The 21,098-nt window shown below is 46.1% G+C and overlaps 1 protein-coding gene across 5 annotated transcripts in view; it reads left to right on the top strand.

The window, feature by feature from the left end:
• The window catches only part of GCDH (glutaryl-CoA dehydrogenase), a 220,253-nt gene that overhangs the window by 145,059 nt on the left and 54,096 nt on the right, over positions 1 to 21,098 (top strand). For all 5 annotated transcript variants that reach the window (XM_085600632.1, XM_085600630.1, XM_085600633.1 and 2 more), the window contains one exon: positions 11,562 to 11,691. In XM_085600632.1, the coding sequence (XP_085456758.1) occupies positions 11,562 to 11,691 (130 nt within the window). The remainder of the gene's footprint in view (positions 1 to 11,561; positions 11,692 to 21,098) is intronic.

The following is a 21,098-nucleotide window of genomic DNA, read 5'->3' as shown; positions in this document are numbered from 1 at the left end:
ATAGTATATAATCTATAACTTTAAATGGTAGAAATCTGGCATTTGTTTAAATGCAGATACTCATTCAGCGTTCTAAGGATTTATTTCCAGATTTACAAATGTTTGATCTTTTTATTCTGGTTGGCAAAGAAAATAAGATTGCGGTATAACCCCTCACCTTTACGCCTATTTTTCAGAAATAGGTTACTAATTTGGAAAGTGGGGTGGGAGGGGGGCCTTACCAACTTAATAAAGACATCTCAGTTAAATCTCAGTACAAATATCAATGAAACTTTGATCAGTCCCTTGTAACTATGACACAAGCAGCAGATAGTTCTCCAGGTAAATGCAGTTACATTTAAGCAGTACCCACAGTTTTTGTGTTAAATGTTATCTGTATTTGGTAGTAAGGCAAAGGATAAAACAAATACATACCAATATGGGGATAAATAAAGGAGAGAAAATATTCAGAAGAGAAAGAATGATGATTTGTTACATGGTGAGAGGGAGTATCAGCCCATGCATGCAGCTTATGTTTTGCTGGAGTTATAAGGCATAGAAAACAGAATAATGAACATCGAAACTTAAGCTGCAGTACCAACAATTGTAAAGTCAAGAACTCAACTCCATAAAATTCCCCAACAATCTTGAAGAAGAGAAAAATGTAATTAGCAAAAACACACCAAAACAATACAAATTAGATAAACAGAACCAGAGATATAAATATTTAAGACAAAAAGAACATAAAAATGTAAAGCACCAAGGTAAAGTTTCAGTTTGTGGTTGACTGGGAATGAAGAGCGATTTCAGACAGACTGCAGTGGGGCAGAGGTCGAATACACAAGGCATGTCACCTCAGGCAAAGTTTTTACCTGCAGATTTACGGACCTGTTTGATGTTTGGCAGTCAGGATGCTTCATAACAAATGTGACAAATATCCTGTCCGCCTTATTATAAGTGCCATAGGCTATAATCTACTTGTAATATAGTGGATGGGAAATCCGCCATGTTTCTGACAGAGTATCTTGTGCACCAAACTCTAAATAAGGCCCCTAGTAATATTTCTGAAACGATTTATATTGGAGCGTAGTCTTTAAACAAAAAAATTGTTCCAGCTTTGGTGCTCTTGAAACTTGTCTAGGAAACTCATTACTAATCGGATTCCCCTAAATTACATGAAGCCATTGTAAAAGTGGTGCTAAATGCACTACCCAAGTTGGTTATTGGCACTAGAAAATGTGAGCGTTATCTCACCAATCCAATCTGAACTGGATGCCTTTTGAGGCAATAAGCACCTGTAAGCTAGCCTGCAGCACCAATAAGGCACTCCATTTGGGTTCCCTTTCCTATCTAGCCCAGAAACTGTCTATCTCTGAGGGGCCAGTGCAGACTCGGTAGCTTGGATTGCCTCCTTTGTTAAATTCTTCTTTCAAAAAGACAAAGACACTTAAGCAGCCTTTCTCTGACAGTGCTCCTTTGGTCTAGAATTCTGTCTCTCCATATATTGAGACCTTATCTTCCTGTGATAACATTTAAAAGGTTAAAATATCTGTTGCTGCAACTTCACATCACAACCTGCATGACATATAGGCGTGATGGTTGCGCTTTGACCAGGAAACTCTACATCCGTAATTCTTAATGGATTTACAATTGTTTTATTAGGTAATAAGTTAACAACTCCTTGCTAATGTTTTATGCTAAGGGTAGCACCCACTAACAAGACCTGTATGACATGTATTCTCTCTCAATTGTAACCCAAAACTGGTTCTTTGACTTCTTGTCACCCATTGGAACAAGTCCATTCTATAAAAAACAGTTAATAGGGGAATAGGAGGAAATTGTACCGACTGATTCATCGGAATTGCATCATTGTCCCGGTCTCTTGAAAACAGGACGTGATGCCTAAATGTTTTGGTCTGTGACCTATAATTCTACTTAAGCAGATTACCACTCAATACAGATACTTTGAACGATGCTGTTGATGACCCATTTGTGATTTTATTGATATAGTGCACTGACTGCATCTGCCTGAAAGTTCTCTACCCCAGGCAGATGTATTACCTTTACCAATAATTACTTCAAAGAAACCACCTTCATATCCGCAGGGCTTCTGTTGACAGTGTTCAGGCCCGGATAACCCTTTGTTTATTAAAGTAGTATATGGTGTTAATATCTATCTGAATCAAATCCTACTGATAATCAGATAGGATAAGAAAGGCTTAAGGACTAAGTGGATTGATGTGATATTGACCTTCTCTGTCTGACAGGAAGTCTTGTAGCACCAGGAGACTCAGGTGTGCCCTCCCACCGCCAGTGGTGAAGATTTGAAACCAAGTGCATATCCATATTGCACAGTTTTCAGCTCCGATTTGCCTTTAGTTATTCTTTGCCACTCTTCACAACAGTTAATTCCACCTTGCCCAGTGGAATCGCGCACTGTGGAAATGAAGTGGAGTAGTCAGTGCCTTAAGCTGGCTGCAGTTATTCCTGAAGAGGACTACTGTTGGTGAAATCCTTTGCCCCTGGTGATTTTTTCTGGGACGGCATAGCAGGGAGCCTGCAAATTTGTGCTGTAGGTGCAGGATAAATGGTATCACGGGATGTGAGGAACAGCTGGACATGAAAAAGGTGCAGCTTCCCTAATTGGCTTGGAGCGGTCATCAGAGGCGTATAAGTACTGGCCTCCACAGCCAAATACTTTGTTAATTGATTCAACTCAGCACTGAGAATGTTCTGTGCACCAGGAAAGAAGAGCACAGAAAAGCACTGAAGAGCCGGGATTGGAACGTCTGCTAGAGTTGCCACTCTCCCTACAGCCTGGGCCTGAGTCTGAGAAAACCTACAGGATCGCCTAGAGAACTGAAGAAAGCCCCCCTGCCTTCACAAGATGCTGGACTGTGCCTTCCAGAAGGAAACAACTGATACAAAGGAAGAGTTAAAAGGCCCAGCTGACCATGTAGAATTGTAAATGCATGGGCGGACAGGTGGTTGGGAGGGCAGTTCAACAGACGGAAAGTTCCCATAAGTCTGGCGGTCGGCCCGATCCGGCCCAGCAGAGCTAGCAGGATAAAAAACAAACAAGCATTTACAATGCAATGGTCTCGGCATTGTTAAAGTTAAAGCTATTGGCATTGCTCATGACATTATTTTTGTTTATGTTTTTGTTTTTAAAACATTTAAAGAAACGGCATTGTTATTTACAATGTCAAAAGCTTAATCACTCTCAAATGCGAGACCTATTGCATTTGCACCCACACAGAGCCACCCACATAGAGCAACCCACACACAAATCGAGCCACCCATAGAGCCACCCACAGAACCACCTCCACACACACAGTTACCCACACACAGACAGACCCACCACGCATAGAGCCACCTACAAAAAAAGCCACCCACACACAGAGCCACACACACAGAGCCACCCACACACGCAGACCCTTCCCCACACACAGAGCCACCCACACACACACACACACAGAGCCACCCACACACACACACAGAGCCACCCCCACACACACACACACACAGCCATCCCCACACAGAGCCCTGACAGGAAGGCAGGGTAATGCTGGCCTGGCAGGCTGTGTGGTCGGAAGTTTCAAGACTGGAGATAGTCGTGTTCTGTATTCACCACTGTGATGAGGAGGGGTTAGGAGTGCTCAGAATAAGGGAAGTACTTCAACTCAAACCCCGAAGGAGAGGCACATAAAAGTGTGCCTTGTGGGTACCGCAGCCACAGAGTTCTGCATTAGAAGGGCAATGTCAGACATTCTGTTAAGCTTGGTCTTCCAGAGTTTGCAGGACTGCCTCACGGAATCTTACAAAAAGGATTAACACACAAATCCCCTTTTTTAGTGGCAGGTCGACGCCCCTACCAGCCGAAGCCCTTCCTGCACGTCCAATTTGCTCACACCGGAGCAGGTGCCCAGAAGCCCTTTCGCTACTGTCGGGCACATCTCAGATGGCAGCCGCTCACCTGCCTCCAACATGCAAGTCACCAATGTATAATAAAGATCTGTGCTAAAACTCTTTATACTGGGCTCTAGGTTTAATAAAAACATTTCGCTAAGAGAATAGAAAAATATAATCATTCACACATGACTTGCACGGCTACCCTTTTTAATTCAGATACTTCCAGCAGCTTTAATCCTCGACTCTGATTGTTTGAATAAGTAGAAGTTTGTATTCCCTTCAAAAGACAAGAGGAAAGAAAATGACTTGTCATACCTGACTGCCCCAGTAATATAAAATCCAATTGTGAAGAAGAGGAGATAAGGGCAGATCTTGGGTAGAAGCGTAAAAAACTTCATTACATTGACAGTCAATACAGAGTATGTATATTGGCAAATGTGTGCTGAGCAAAAAAATAAGGTTTCAACATTAGCCCGAACGTCCTCGAACGTGCCGTACATGCATCTGCCCTCACTCTCATGTTCAAATAAAAAATGTTTGTTTTGTTTGAAGCTAACCGCATCACAATGTGGTGTTGTCTGCAGTTATTAACGACCACATTAATTGAATCGCCCTAATCTACGTCCTTTGTGATCTGCATCCACCCACGGCAACTTATATCACACCATACACCAGGACAGAACACACAATATAAACAGACACACTATCTGAATTCCTCTACACAACAAATCAATGCACAGCATCATTTCAGTGTTACAAAAACGTGCCACGCCACAACTCATTGAAAAGTACCCCATCCTGATCACAACAGACACAGCTAAAATCCACGTTCACTTCACCATTTCCTTTGGCTAAAACATTCCACCTTATGGCACTAAATAAAGATCAATTTAGCATATTGTCACAACACACTGTGATATAAAACCTCATACTGTTAACGCAATCATTTTACATCTGCAACACCAAATCGCTAGTTTTAGTGGTACGTCTACACCCTCATGATCTGCCCTTCTTAAGCCCACAACACACCACGCTGTGTGTGTTACCCACATAAGAAAGAAAACACACCGCCTCTTCACGGCACTCACCCTGCCACCAGAATGATGACCCGGAGAGGGTCCCTCGCTACTGTCAGAAGGATCAGGGAGAAGGCGGGTCCGAAGGCAATGAAAGTGCAGCCGAAGAACATGGCGGCCCCCATTTTGCCGGACGGACCCTTACAAAGCCCGACCGGGTCGGCCGCCTCCGACGAACCCCACAGATCAAAATACTAGGGCCACCCGGCGGAGATAGGTGCCATGGAAACAAGTGTAGGGCCACTGCGAACCAGCTGGCAAAATGATAACCACGACTGCCACAAAAGAATAGGCTATGGAAACCAAAGAAGGACCAAAGAAAATAAACTAATGGAAACTATAAAAATACGAACACTGTGTGTAAAATAGCGTCTGAAAACACAACTGGCTCTTGTTAAATACGTGAGCTACTTCCTAGCTCTTGTCTCCGATGGACAGTGGCAACTCGTGTTACAAGAATGGCCTAGCTTTAATCTCAGAGAGACGCGGAGTGCTGCCCTGACAATGTGCATTAGATATTTGTACTATGTTACCAGCTCAACAATAGCAGTGTGATGGTGCATACAAGTTTAAGGGCTCAATAACACGAAACGTACAATTCTTAAGAGGGTGGGTCACGGGAGAATAAATTAATTACAGAATTATCCAACCCAAGAACACGTCCAAAAGAATAAATAAATGTCTTTCGGTGTGTGTAACCTGCAAGTAACCTTTAATGAACACTTTTGAAAGCATTAGCAAACAGCTGTAATAATGTACGATATTTAACTGCAAGGATCTCCCTGCTGGTGGTCTTCAACTCATCTCATTGCTTAGCAGTCGCAGGTCTTTCCATAAAAAACAATGATTTTTCGCAACATTGTCGACAACAAAGTGAACTAACCGGTTCCCTGTGTGTGTACGCTGTTGGTGGTTTCAGTTGCGGCTGCGTGCCGCGGCTGTCAGCGTGCCATGCTTGTCCCACACCCCTGCACACACCCTGATAGGGGACAGAGAGAGGCCGGAGCTAGCAGAGCAGCCGCCGCTCGCACCTCAGAGAGGATTCCAGTCCGAGGAAGCCCGGTCTAGTCCAGCCGAGGGGAGAGGGGCCGGAACAACGCAGCCCCAGTGCTGCGAGGGGGGAGAGCGCGGCGCACCATGAAAGGCATGCGGGACCCCAAGAACATTTTGAGCGGGTTTCTGCACCCCTCAAAGAGCGAGGACACACGAGAGGGCGCCACCCACGAGATTCGTAGGTGCTCCGCTATTCTAGGCTTTGCAGTGTTATGGCTAAGTGTGCGCGTGCACACTCTGAGTGCTCGCACGGATTCAGCAGCAGGGACGGGTCCTCGGAGGGTGGGCCGGCGTTGGCTCGGAGGCTGGGCCTCTACGACATGCGGCCGGGCTGTGAGTGGCTTGGATTATGGGCCTCGGAGACAGGCGGCCGGCCTGCGGTTGGTTGGAAGCGGCGCTTGGTTAATGCCTCAGAGAAAGGCATGGCGCCGCGGAACGGTAGATGAGGGCGGAGGAGAGGGCAGGAGCCAAGAGCAGGGGGAGAGGACGAGCACACCACTGCCTTTCTCCGAGGTTAATGCCTCAGAGAAACGCAGCGTCGTTTTCGGATTCGGGGCGTGTTTTTCTTTTTCTCTCCTCTTGCCATTGGCTGGAAGAGAGAAAAACACGCCCAGAGAAAAGTATCGAAAAAACACGCCCCCGAATCCGAAAAGGACGGTGCTTGTTTTGCGAGACAAACCTCTTCTCCAATGGCTGGCCAGCATTTAAGAGGCCAGCCAATGGAGAAGAGGAGAGAAGAGGGGCGGGTTCAAGCCCCTCTTCTCCAAGTCATTAAATCTCGCAAGCGAGACTGCGCAAGCGCAGCCTTCGCTAGCCGAGACCTAAAAACCTAGGGAGGGGCTGCTTCAACACTTTCACAAGTCCAGGAGGGTGAGCCACCATCATCTCTGACCCTCCCGTGCGGTGCCTGTACCTTCTTCCTTTTTCGCTGATGTGGGTCTTTGAGACTGTTGAAAAACACCCCTGCTGCCACCTGCCGCGGGCAGCAAGTAGCTAGGGGAGGTCTGCCTGAATCCAGAGCCATTTGAACTAAGCCTTACGGTTCTCGTGAAAATGTCAGTTACAATTAAATGTCCCCTTTCCCTCCAACTGCACTTATGGCCTGGCCCTACCTGTATACCCGTATCCAAACCTTTATTTTTAGAGACATGACGACAGAGCATGTGAAATGAACCAAGAAGATGTGAATCATCTTTCATAAAATAACATTGGCAGCCGGCCTCAATGTTAATCTGTTGTTTACACTTGGCACGAGAGAGCTATAATAACCATTGGAATTGAGTCTCCAGTCAAAAAAGTGTAAAGTGCTTCTGCTTTTCGGTGTGTGTTCTATTTTTAATTGTGCTATAATTCACTTATATGTAGTAAAGCCATTTACTTTTGAGTAGTTACAAACTGACCGGGCACTCCTGTTCCTGACTGCTATTTACAGTGTTACACTGTTTCGAACCCCACACCACCTGCTGGAGTAAACCCTGCCTACTTGATCCCTCTGCCATGCAGTTTACTCTGAGCAAGTCAAATGCTAAAAGGGAGTATTTAGTAATTCAGTCAACAGTGTTGTGGCCTTAGGAAACCAGCCGTAAGCAACAGTATACCTAACAGAGTCTGCCTGGTAACCTCTGACCGCTTTAGGACCTCTATAAAGGCCTCACACCTGAGAACATGGTGATATTTATGCAGATTGTGTCTACCAGTCATCCAGAGTTCTGTAATCCCTCTGTTTATGTATTAACACAAAAATACAGATAGTTTTACGAATCTGCACAATCTTAGGTATACATTTACATGCAGGTAAGTTGAGCCTGGACCGTTTCTAGATTCATCACGCGAGAAGGAGGTATCAAGGGGTTCCAGAAGTCACATTTCCAATTCCTAAAGGAAATTCTGCACTCCGCTACGACAAAACTGCTTAAAGGAATCGAACAAAAACTGGCACGAAGATGATGCTTTTGTCTATGCTTGATTTGGCGTAAAACCATTCAGTGCTACATGAGAACATTATCCAAAAACAACAATTGATGGACAGAATGCAGAACAATGTCATACATTCACCCCAGTACAGAGATCTGGGCCTAAATCCATCGTTTTTTTGCTCACCATGCCATTCCAGTTTGAACCCAGCCATATGCAAATCAGTCTTGACCCTGTGCCTCATGGGAACAGTCCAGCCCGAACTGCCAAGCCAGGTCCTCCCTGGACTGGAAACAAGCATCCTAGGACCGGTTTCAGGATTACACCCCTCTTCAGCCAGGATAGCTTGATTCCAGGGGCATGGAGAGCACGGGACTCACGTCTGAGCATACCCGTCCCACTCGGGGTGACAAATGCAAAAACAACAATTGATGGACAGAATGCAGAACAATGTCATACATTCACCCCAGTACAGAGATCTGGGCCTAAATCCATCGTTTTTTTGCTCACCATGCCATTCCAATTTGAACCCAGCCATATGCAAATCAGTCTTGACCCTGTGCCTCATGGGAACAGTCCAGCCCGAACTGCCAAGCCAGGTCCTCCCTGGACTGGAAACAAGCATCCTAGGACCGGTTTCAGGGTTTCACCCCTCTTCAGCTAGGATAGCTTGATTCCAGGGGCATGGAGAGCACGGGACTCACGTCTGAGCATACCCGTCCCACTTGGGGTGACAAATGCAAAAACAATTGATGGACAGAATGCAGAACAATGTCATACATTCACCCCAGTACAGAGATCTGGGCATAAATCCATCGTTTTTTTGCTCACCATGCCATTCCAGTTTGAACCCAGCCATATGCAAATCAGTCTTGACCATGTGCCTCATGGGAACAGTCCAGCCCGAACTGCCAAGCCAGGTCCTCCCTGGACTGGAAACAAGCATCCTAGGACCGGTTCAGGGTTTCACCCCTCTTCAGCCAGGATAGCTTGATTCCAGGGGCATGGAGAGCACGGGACTCACGTCTGAGCATACCCGTCCCACTCGGGGTGACAAATGCAAAAACAACAATTGATGGACAGAATGCAGAACAATGTCATACATTCACCCCAGTACAGAGATCTGGGCCTAAATCCATCGTTTTTTTGCTCACCATGCCATTCCAGTTTGAACCCAGCCATATGCAATTCAGTCTTGACCCTGTGCCTCATGGGAACAGTCCAGCCCGAACTGCCAAGCCAGGTCCTTTCTGGACTGGAAACAAGCATCCTAGGACCGGTTTCAGGGTTTCACCCCTCTTCAGCCAGGATAGCTTGATTCCAGGGGCATGGAGAGCACGGGACTCACGTCTGAGCATACCCGTCCCACTCGGGGTGACAAATGCAAAAACAACAATTTCCGGTCCAGGGAAGGCATGGCTTGGCAGTTCGGGCTGGACTGTTCCCATGAGGCACAGGGTCAGACTGATTTGCATATGGCCATGTCTGAACAGGGGTGGCAGAGTGGGCTAAAGAACGGTGATGGATCAAGCCCAGATCTGTTGACTGGGTGTGAGTGTTTGATTGGTTCTGATGCTCCGTCCATCACCACCCCCTTTTGTACCGCTTTGTTCGCCATAAGTTGGCAGGGTATGCTCAGACGTTGAGTCCCTTGCTCACTTTGCCACTGGATTCAAGCTAGCCTGGCTGAAGACGGCTGAAATGCCAGAAACCGGTCCTAGGAAGCTTGTTTCCGGTCCAGGGAAGGCATGGCTTGGCAGTTCGGGATGGACTGTTCCCATGAGGCACAGGGTCCGACTGATTTGCATATGGCCATCTCTGAACTGGGGTGGCAGAGTGTTCTAAAGAACGGTGATGGATCAAACCCAGATCTGTTGACTGGGTGTGAGTGTTTGATTGGTTCTGATGCTCCGTCCATCACCAACCCCTTTGGTACCACATGAGAACATTAAGCAAGAAAATTTTAGAGATAATTTACAAGGTGGGGTTGTGAATTTATTTCATAAACTGACATTTTAATCTGAGCTTCCAATGTGACTGAGAAGATGGATTACTTTAGTTCGGCAGCCATAACCTGGTGTTCACAAACTAGTTCTTCTTTTTCACAAATCTTGCAGCAAAAAACATATTGCTGGAACCAAATGGGTTTAAGTGGAGTCCACTCAAGCTCCAGTAAACACATACTCTGGAGGGCTACACATTCCTATTGTGTCTGCATAACTAAAGTCAAAGGTAAGACTTGGGGGTCTGTGAACCACCTAAAATAGAAACAATCGTTCGGCACTAAGGGAATCAAAATAATGAAACATGGAGGAACTGAGAAAGGGGGAAAATCTTGCAACAAATAAAGGAATACTGGGTTCCTATTAATACTTGGGTCAGAGGCACTGGACAGGGGCCTTGTCCAAGGCCACATCCTGCATAATCTGCCCAGAGCTAGACCCAGTAAGCAGGGTATAGGACATGGTCTTTGAAAAGAGCCTTGGTGGCTGTGCCCAGCAGGCCTTGAGCTGCAAGAATGAGAAGAGAGCTTAGCCAAATGTCCTACAGCAGCGGTTGTATGACACAACCATGCATGCCTAAACCACGCATGCCTTAACCACGCGGTCTTTACAATGACTGCATCTTTACCACGCATACCTTTACAACGAGTTTGATTGTAAAGGCATGACTAGTAAAGGTTTATGTGTGGTAAAGATCCCACCAAGCCCCCCTGCCCTGAGCCCTAAAATTCATCCCTCCTGTGTTGTAATCTGTCTGCCCCAACCCTATTAACTACACTGAGCCCTAAAACCCGGCCCCCCAGGCCAAAGAAATCTCCAGGTAGTTGATGTGACAGCCCGGTATTGTGGGGTCCACCTGCCCTGAACAGTCATGTGGTGGAAGTGAGCTTCCCACCCTGAGAGTGAGGCATCAGTAGTAATGGTAACTTGTGGAATGGGGTTGAGTAAAGGCCTGCTGAGCAACAAGTTGTTGCTGTTCCACCATAGGAGAGCACGCTGAGATTTTGCCTTTACCAACTCCACATCCTCCCACTGACCCTCTACTAGTGACCATTGCTTCGTGAGGCACTCTTGAATTGGGCACATGTGCAGCCCGGCATGCAGCATTACTGTAGAGCTAGAATCTATCCTCCCAAAAAATGTTATTACCGTTCTTACAGTAAGAGGTCATCCTGTCTGAAAAAGAGGTAGCCGCTTTAGGAATGCCAGCGCCTTCTTCTGGTTGGGGTATGGTTTCGGTGACAAGGTCCAAGGACAGCCAGTTTTGCCAGTAAGTTCACTTATATTTTATTGTGCATTGGACAATTGTTTTTTATGAGATAAAACTGCTACTATAGTAGGAAAATGTGATGCCAAGCATCGACAAAGATGATGTTGCCAGAAATTTTTATTTGAGGTTACACATGAAACACCTGACCAGAACTAGAAGAGCACTGACCCAGCCAACCCTCTGGTTACATGACACACAGAAAAGAAACAAACTACTCACATCACACAAGACTCCAACAAGTCACTACACACGTGCTATTAACCAGAAGGTATTTATCTAATACTCTGCCTGCGTCACAAAAAAGGCTTTCTATGCAAATCACTGTTAGTAAGTTGTTTGTGTTTCTTCTTTTAGCCAAAGGAGAAATGCTTGGCTGCTTCGGTCTGACGGAGCCAAATCATGGCAGTGATCCGAGTAGTATGGAGACAAAGGCACGATACAATCCCACTAGCGGCACCTACACACTCAACGGCTCCAAGACCTGGTAAGAGAGAGTCATATACCTGCTGAGGCCACTGTCAAGGCATTTCCCCAATAAACTCTCATGCACTCATTCCACTCCTCCTCCAGTATGTTCATAGGCCACACCTGTGGTATGCTTTGCTGCATTTGCGCACACAATAGTTGGTGCCAGAACTAACATCTGTCGCTCCCAAACTTTCTTAGATCACTTGCTTTTTGCCCCTGTTGCCATCCCTGGGTCCATTCAGCGTTCCCTCTGGGGAAAGAAGCATCCACCATTTGTCCAGTCCAGCCATGTCCCAATCCATGAAAAACGTTCAGTTTATACATTAGCAAGCAAGCCTAGAACTGAATTGCTTTAGGCTGTGTGAAGCTTGAGCTACATACTGTCACAAAAAGTGAGCAGAAAATAAATCGATTTGGTACAACTAGTCAGAAGGTTTGTGGCAAAGTAAGTTATAACACAGTTCTAACATTTGCTGTCACGTTCTGTGACATTTTGTTTCAGTGTAACATTGGTCTCCTTAAACATTAAAACACAAATGCAGTTATTGCTCCTTGAGATCATTATGTACCAAAACCTGTTTAGCTCTAGACACTTTGTCACAGCATTTATGGATGAAGGACAGAACGAACCACCAATGGGTCACTGTACAGGTGTGGGTTGGGGCTGTTAATAGTTTATCATTTAAGGATAAATATGGTGTTCAGTGATAGCTACTGGTCACATTTCAATCTATCAGTCAATTCCATTTATTCGGGGACAAACCACTTAAACCCATACAAATTAAAAACACATCAATATGTACAACATTAAAACAAACCATAAATACATATATGAAAAATAGGTCTCAATAAAATATACATAATAATATAATTCATTTCTTATAATAGCATTTCGAATATGACACATTGAGGTTAAAAACCTTAATACACTATATACAGTGGATTCACAAGTTTCAGTTCCTACAATTCTCAACGCAAATTTGTATTGGGATCCTCTAGCTGTGTGCAAATTGGAACAATCCATTTTTTGAGAGCAACAGAAATAGTAAATCTACGAGAGTCTCAGAATCTGAGTTACAAGCTGGACAAATAATTATGGGAGCTTTTGGCCATTTACTGCAAAATGTGTTTATGGTCAAAGTTCCATATCTGATCTTGAAGTACAGGGACTTGGCAAGATGTAGGGTAATAGAATCTTAAAAACGCAATAATTTACACCACAGAGTGCAACAAGCCATATCGCATACTTATCAGAATTTGTTCTCGTGTATATAACCAGTTCTTTTCTTTAATCTGAGCTTTAGAAATAAGATAAACCTCTCTTGGGGACTTACACAAATCACCTAAGCCAAGAAAAAGTAAGTTCAGTTTGTACCAATTTCTGCCAGGGTATGCTACCATTACCATCCAGGATCAGCATCTCTTATAAAGCCTTTCTATGCATAGTCGGCTCCTGCATATACCATAATCTTTCCCAATAAAACAATGGCTCGCTGTAGGATTGGGTTTATATCCATATCTATGTTTGGTGTAATGGCGAACTCTGGGGTATCTTAAGAAGAGCCGTTAAAAATTTCCTGTTCATTATAGTCATTCTTGGAACATTCTGATGGCGCAACATCATATAAAACAGCCCACACAGATTGCATTTTATATGTATGTAAAGCTGGGGGTTGCAGACTTGGAGTGCATCTGTGGGTCCTCAATATGCCAATATATTGCAACAGCTTTAGAGCACTTTTTATTATCTGCAAATTCCATGTCATATTGTCAGACAATGTAATGCCAAGTAGTCAAAAGTCTTCACCCTTTCTATTTTGTCTCCATCCAAAGTAGGTACAACTCAGTAACCCCTATGAAGATTTAATGTCAAAAATGTGGTTTTAGCAACATTAACCTCCAACCGCCTATGTATGCAGAAGACAGTGAAGTGGTGTCTTGGAGATCAATAACATGTCATCTGCGAACAAAGGTGTTGAAACCAAGGATTTACATAATTTTAGTGCGTTATTACAACAATCGCTTAAAAAATCCGCTACTCCATTTATATAGGGTGTAAACAACGTTCAGGCAAGTACCCAACTTTGGTGTACCCCCTTGTCCTTTAACTCGCCCAGGTGATCCCTCCTCACTTGTGCATATGTTTCTTCAAACAGTTTTATTAAAATGGACAACAGATTTTCCTGGACCCATTACCTTGAAGATAGGCCAAAGATTGGGACGAGTTACCTGGTCAAAAGTTGACCTAAGATCGACAAAGCCAACATAAATGACCATTCCCCAATACAACAGTCTTCCAATAAATTAGGGAAAATCTAAGAAACCTGATCAATAATGCTGACCCTTTTTTTGAAGCCTGCTTGGAGATGAGATAGGATATTATTCTCTTCAATCCAATCATGTAGCTTCTGGAGAATCTATCTACAGATGAGTTTCTGTGTACTAGCAATAAGGCTTATAGGCAGATAATTACTCAGACATTCCCTTGATCCCTTTTTAAAAAACAGAAATATTTCAGCTCTTGCTCAAGTTTCTGGTAACTCAGTTCCTGTCAGTACAGAATTAAAAACTTTGTTAAGATAGGGACCCCAGGAACAAGGCTCCAACATGAATAAGTCACATGGAATTTTGTTGGGGTCAGGAGCTTTATTTAATTCAGTGGCCTTATCGCTTGAAGAGTCTCTGCTAGGGAAAAAGTTAACAGTTCAATATGACTGGAAGGGTATTAGCACATCGGGCTTTTCTGGATGGAGTTGATTCATAGTTTTAGAATACAAGTTGGTAAAATGGTCAACCCAGGTTTTTGGCTTAATGAAATAATTCGCGGTGGTGTGATCATAGCAGCTACCATGGGCGGCTATATGCCAAAATAACCTGGCGTCTTTAGCATTCAGTGCAATGGTAAGGTTGAGCCACCTGTTATCTTTCAACTCTCTTTTAGCTCTACCTAGGACCCTCTTGTATTTGTTCGTGGCAGCTCTTACACTAACACTGTTTCGAGTGATTGTAGTCTTTAGGTCCCCATTTGCCACATTACAATCCTCATTGAACCAAAAACTACTCTTTGAGTTATGGTGAGCTGGTCTTATTTCTCTACTGAAACATTTTCCCAGTGGTTTAAATAGATGAACATGTGCTCGAACAACATTGATGGAGTTATCGAGTGTATGTGTTATGGGATCGAAACTATCGGCCACTTTCCTGCTTATATATTGGCTAACATATCGGGTTGCTGCAATAGAGAGCTCCATTTTACATTATGCCTGTTTGAGACAATCAACTCTGATACAGCTGGTTTTCCCCAAGTTCCTTGCATAAAGGAGAAAAGGCATTCATAGTCAGATGGAGAGCATTATGGTCGCTATCATTGCGTTTTACAATTACCATGTCAATTAATGCTTTCCAAAGCCTAAGGTCCAATAGGAAATAATCGATTCGACTGGATTGGTTTAAACTGTAATATGTATGTTTTCTAATCCTGCCAGAATGCGTATGCTCATTGCAGACCCTAAACCCTAGAGATAAAGTAAGTGCATTCAGTTGAATAGCCATTGATGTCCATTGCTTAATGGGTGCTAGGTCTAAATCCGGTCTAGCCCACAGCTCCTCTTCAATGTCCATATTAGAGCAAACAGTGATGACCAAAGGTTCTAAAGCTGTATTGAAGTCACCAGAAATTATAAGAGGTGGACTATCATCAATTTTTTCAATCAAAAATTCAAGCTGTCTTAGAGTTTGAGAGCCATTTATTTCCCCTCTGGAAGTACGACTGTAAACTTTAAAGATGACACAGTGTTGCCCTGTGCTAGAGGTTAATTTGATGCCAATATGTCTGTTGAAATTGTTTTTAAAAAATTTGACCACACAATTTAAAGGGATTTCAATCCATAAGGCCCCGAAATGCCAACCCATCCCCTTTCTTTGTGCATGTACACTGTAATTCATGTAACTTGGCCAAAAATAAAGTGTCAAACACCAGGTCTCCTGAAATAGGCAAATATCACATTTGTTTATAAAGGCGCCCCATTCCAGGTCATACATCTTTGGAAGAAGCTCTGCACTTTACCAAGAAGGGATATTCATCTGATTGGGGACAGTTGCCATCACAGTTTAGGCGATATTCTGTTCCCCAGGCAACATAATGCTTGTCCCACTGAAAACCTGTGTGTAATTGAACCGTTGCCGTTCATCTCTGTCAAGTTCGATGAAATTATAAATTGGCCCCGCACTGTCAATTTCCTTCATTTGGGTCACATTTCTATCCATGGAGGGCTGGCTCAGCCATTCCACTCTACCAAAAGCTGAATCTTCCTTTCTTCCAGTATTTGACCCAGAATACCAGGGACTATTTTGTTTGGTACTAACAGTACCCCCAGGCTCAGGAGGCGGTATTTAAACTGGATCGGGCTGCTACTGGAAATACTGGCGCGTAGATCCAGACCCACCAGGCCATCACCTAAGGTCCCTTCAGCAAGAAGTAGTTCTATATTGTCATACATCCTTCCTGAGGTAGGATGTCAGAATGCTGTCAAAATTTCAGAGTGAATAACGTAGTGACAGTGACGTACACCCCGCATCCATTGAATAAATGTATCAATTAGTGAGCTTTCATCCTCCCTCGCTGAATGAGGTAATTTGGGAGCATTGATTAAGAACTCTGTTTTACTGTTGGCATTACAAAAGGACATAAACTCACTTCTAGAAATAGTACGATTAAAATTGCTATGCTGGGTGGGTCTGACAGTTGACATTCCAACTGAACTCTGTGCAGGAGGGACAGTGTGGCTATTATGATAGAGTGGGACTGTGTGCCTACAAGCACTAAATAACCTGTTCGCATTGCTAAGCAATCCTGTGGATGCATGGTCGTAGATGAGTAATGGTCTCAACTGGCACGCTGATGAAGGCCCTTTGACTGATTAGCATTTGTAGGTTCGCCTGCGGGAGCCCTCCTTAGGTTGTTACACCTTGAGATTTTGAGGTAGCATGTAAAGCTGGACAGCTTTTTGTGTGGGAAAATCAAGTGATAGACTGCTTGGTGCCGCTTTCAAAGGCAACAACTGTTTTAGTTGCTTGATCCAGTTGGCAACCTATAAGGATAATATTAGTTTTAGATCTTTTATCTCCTGTTTTAGTTCCATAATTAGTGCTATCATTGTGCTCTCAGGGCGCTTGCCATCAGCCCTCTTCTCACAATTCCCTTTTGCAACTCGCTTGCTTGCTACCTCATTGGGCCCACCCACTGACTGTAAAGGTGTGAAACTGCTCCAGCAGATGGCATTAACTTCTCGATGGATAATGCTCTGGGATGACCCATATTGGATGTCCCTATCCCCCAAAGTGAATAAATCAACGGTGGAACCCCCCAGGTCTACGGACTTCGCTAAATTGGTGGGGGAATAAGTGGTAAAGCTTCTTACTTGAATGTTACTACTATCTTAGGTTGTTTTTTTCTCTGATGCTTTGAAAGATCTTTTTCACAGTTATTTATTGACTCCACTTCATCAATTAATACCTCAATTACCTCTAATGTGCAGCTGACCGGTTGCGCTTTAGATTATTTTTTCAATGTATTTATCCCTTGCAGGAGCTCACCAGCTTTTCTTTTTCCCCATCTCAAGACTAAGGACTTTTGCAGAATGACAAATCAGTGGTACATACAATAGTGCTTTAATTTTGGGCCATAATAAGTGATAAGCTTCAACTTAGAGGCGTCTAGATAGATGAAAAACAAATTTAAGACTTCCCCAAGGAAAATATTTCCATATACATTTCAGCAACTACCGACCTACCAAATATAACCCCTGGCCGTAGTTTGTTTCAAGTGTTCAGTTCTCACAACAAACACATGGGACAATTCACGCACGTCTAGAGTGCAGGAGCCAAGAGAGGGGACCCGGCCACTTCTGGCGATGACGGTCGAAGAAAGATGGGCCTGTCATTGGCCCAGTTGCGTCCCACCCTGCAGAGATGTTGAAGGTGCTTCTTAGCGATGCAGGTCATAGGGCCCACCGCCTCCTCCATGCCTCAAAGAATTCTGGGGATTGGAGTCCCTTGGACCCAAGCAGTCTCTTGTGTCTCGTGCAGCAGGGATGTTGAAAGCGCTTTATAGCCAATACAGATCAGAGGACTAACCTCCTCCTCCTCAATGCCGCAAATAATTCTGGGGATTGGGGTCCCTTGGTTCCAAGCAGTCTCTCTTATTTATAAATCTGTTTATTGAAGTTTAATGAAGCGTACAGTACATTATGAAGCCAGAACAACTTACATTTATATTTGTACCGTTGTTATTTACCCAGGCGAGTGTACATTGATTGATGAGGAGAGGATACACCTCCTAATCTCATGTCGGTATTGGAGGCCTCTCAACTGTGGCGGCAACTATAAAGTCGCTTTTGGTGTCACACAAAAGGAGACAACCCTGATTAAAGAGCACTAGCACTCCACCCACTCTCCCCCAGTATGTCTCCATAACCAGTTAGCAAACCATGGAATAACAGGGGCAGGACTTCAAATGCCCAACCAAAATAGCAACAGCAGCAAAGTCCGAACTTTATTCTAGTATCACCTGTCCATGTCCCTTAGGTCGTCCCCCCATCCCGGTGCCCCACATAAAAACTGTTTCACAGACAATGTCACATTTGCTTGACTGGTGCCAGGCCCCCCTAGGAAAGCGCCCTCGTCACGCACCTGACAAGACACTGCTGGATCCCCATCTAGTCGCATCATGGTCTGCAAAAGCGCCTCCCACTGAGCTGCTATGGGCGTCTTCCTGAGGCCTAGCGTTTCCTCCCTCAGGAGGGCCGTGCCCTCCGCCTTAGCCCATACCAGGAATTAACCTCGCCATGCCCGTGCGTGTCGTGAATCAGCCGCTTTCCAGCGTTTAGTGAGCAGCCGCTTTGCCACCACTAACCCCAGGTCGATGAACCGAGAGGTGACTTTCATGGAAGGACTTCTGTGGGAGAGGTGTAACAGGTAGGTTGGCCATTCGGACGGGATATTGCGACCTGTGCACGCGCAGAGCGCCTCTCGCACTGCCTGCCAGTACGGACACAATACGGGACAGCTCCACAACATATGGATTAGGCTGGCATCTAGCTCCGCACAGCGGGGGCAGCCCGCATCTGTACGATGGAAGTATCTGTTGATAGATTCGGGTGTGAGGTATGCTCTATGTAAGATGAAGAATTGTATTTGGCGGAAAAGCATGTTCCTGGGGATCCTCGTCGGGCCCTGCAGCGCCCTGTCCCATTCCTTGTCGGCCATGGGCCGGGCCAGGTCCGCCTCCCACTTACGACGCATCGGGGCCAGACTGATCGCCGCATGTGTGTGCAGGGAGGCCACAAACCACCGAACCAGATGTCTCCCCCGTCCCATTACATGGAGATATTGCATCGTAAGATGTTGTTCCGGTTCCTCCCTGAGATCTCCCCAACAGCTCGTGAGCGTCGCCATCAAAGACCGGTGACGAAGAAAGTGGCCGGGAGCCAGCCCCGTCTCCTCCGCTAGGGCGGCGAATGAGAGGAGGGCACCCTCCCGGTAAAGATCCCCCAGCGTTTGTATGTCTACAGCGCTCCAGTCCGCAAGTTACTAAGCACCCCGCCCGCTAGGAGAACCTTCGAGTGGTATGGCCGGGGCGTAAGGAGTCCGGGCCCGGGTGAGGTAGAGGCTACGGCAGTAGCATTTGTAGGCCACCACCACGAGAAGGGGCACAGGCCTCGACACTTTCGCGGCCGGGTGGAAAAGCTTGATGATGTCAACTAAAGGGAGGAGGGGTGCAGCAGTCGCAGTATCATCACGCCCTCTGTCTGCCAACCACCGGGCTATCCACTGTAGCTGCGCAGCCAGGTAATAATGCTCAAAGCACGCCATTGCATGTCCCCCCTGGTCGGTGGGGAGGTACAGCTTGAGCAATGCAACTCTGTGGCGTGCGTTACCCCATAGAAAGTCCCGAAGTGACCGCGCAAGGGCTGCGAAAAAAGATGCCGGAATATAAATGGGTAGGTTGGCGAAGTAGTACAGGAGTCGGGGTAAAATCACCATTTTGACTAAGGCGACTCGGCCTGTGACCGTGAGGGGAAGGGTACCCCAGAACCGCATCTGAGTCTTGACTGCTGCCACGGCCCTGCCCAGATTGCCCTCCACAAGATCCGCCGGCTGACGATATATCTGGATACCCAGATAACGGAAGATATCCGGCCGCCATTGGACCTGCACGCCCCCAAGATGATAGTTCGGGTCTTGAGTGTCGGCTCGAAACACATATAGACAGGACTTAGCGGCGTTCACCCGGAGGCCTGAGAGAGCAGCGAAGTAGAGTAGAATGTGCTCCAGTTTGGCCGGGATGTGAGCCACATCTCTAACAAAGACCAGCAGGTCATCCGCATAAAGCGATACCTGATGCGTCGCATCACCCAGAGGGATGCCATCAGTCGGCTCCCTACGGAGCGTGGCGGCGAGGGGCTCTATTGCTAGCGCAAACAGAGGGGTGAGAGCGGGCACCCCTGTCTGGTGCCATGGCAGATTGGGATGGCATCGGAGATGTACGGCCCGGTTCTCACTCTCACCGTGGGATCCTTGTAAAGGAGGGCTGCCAGCTGGAGGAACCCGAGGCCCAACCCGTAGTGCGACAATGCCGCCACCAGGTATCCCCACTCTAGACAGTCGAAGGCCTTTTCAAGATCTAGAACCAGGCAGCCCGCCCTAGGCCATCGTTGAACACTGTCAGTAGCCACCCGGAAAAACCGCCACAAATTAAGGGAGGTGCTGCGCTTAGGCACGAAATCATTTTGGTCGGCGTGCACCAACACCGGCACCATTGGCGCCAGATGCTCCGCCAGCACCTTAGCCAAGATTTTGTAGTCCGCATTGAGCAGGGCAAGGGGGTGGTATGACCCCAGATTGGTGGGATCCCGCCTGGGCTTGAGCAGAAATACCAGATAGGCCTCTCGCATGGAAGCGGGCAAGGTATGTTCTTCGAGAGCGGCCAGATAAAGAGCGTGCAGTTTGGGTACTAGTGACTCCCGATAGGTCTTGTAGTATTCCGCTGGGAGCCCATCAGGTCCCGGCACCCTCCCAGAGGCCAAAGAGGTGACCGCCTCTCCGATCTGTTCCACGGTGAGGGGGCACTCGAGTGACTCTTGATACTCATCTGGAACCGTGGGCAGACAGGCAGCCTCAAGGAACCGATCCAGGTCCTGCGCCTGCCGGCGTCCCGCCGAACGGTACAGGGTCGCGTAGTGTTCCGTCATTGCCTGATGTATCTCCCACTGCGTGTATACGAGTGACCCATCGGGCCCGCGAATAGCATCTATCGGAGCATAACATAAGCAGTCTCCTGTCTGAGCAGCCAGGCCAGCAACCGCCCGCCCTGTCCGACGTGGCATGAATTCGAGCCCCGAGTGAGCCGCATAGTTGTGACAA

This window comes from Triturus cristatus, chromosome 4_2 (assembly GCF_964204655.1).
Source record: "Triturus cristatus chromosome 4_2, aTriCri1.1, whole genome shotgun sequence".
Classification (NCBI taxonomy): Eukaryota; Metazoa; Chordata; class Amphibia; order Caudata; family Salamandridae; genus Triturus; species Triturus cristatus.
This window is presented reverse-complemented; position numbering and strand designations above follow the sequence as displayed.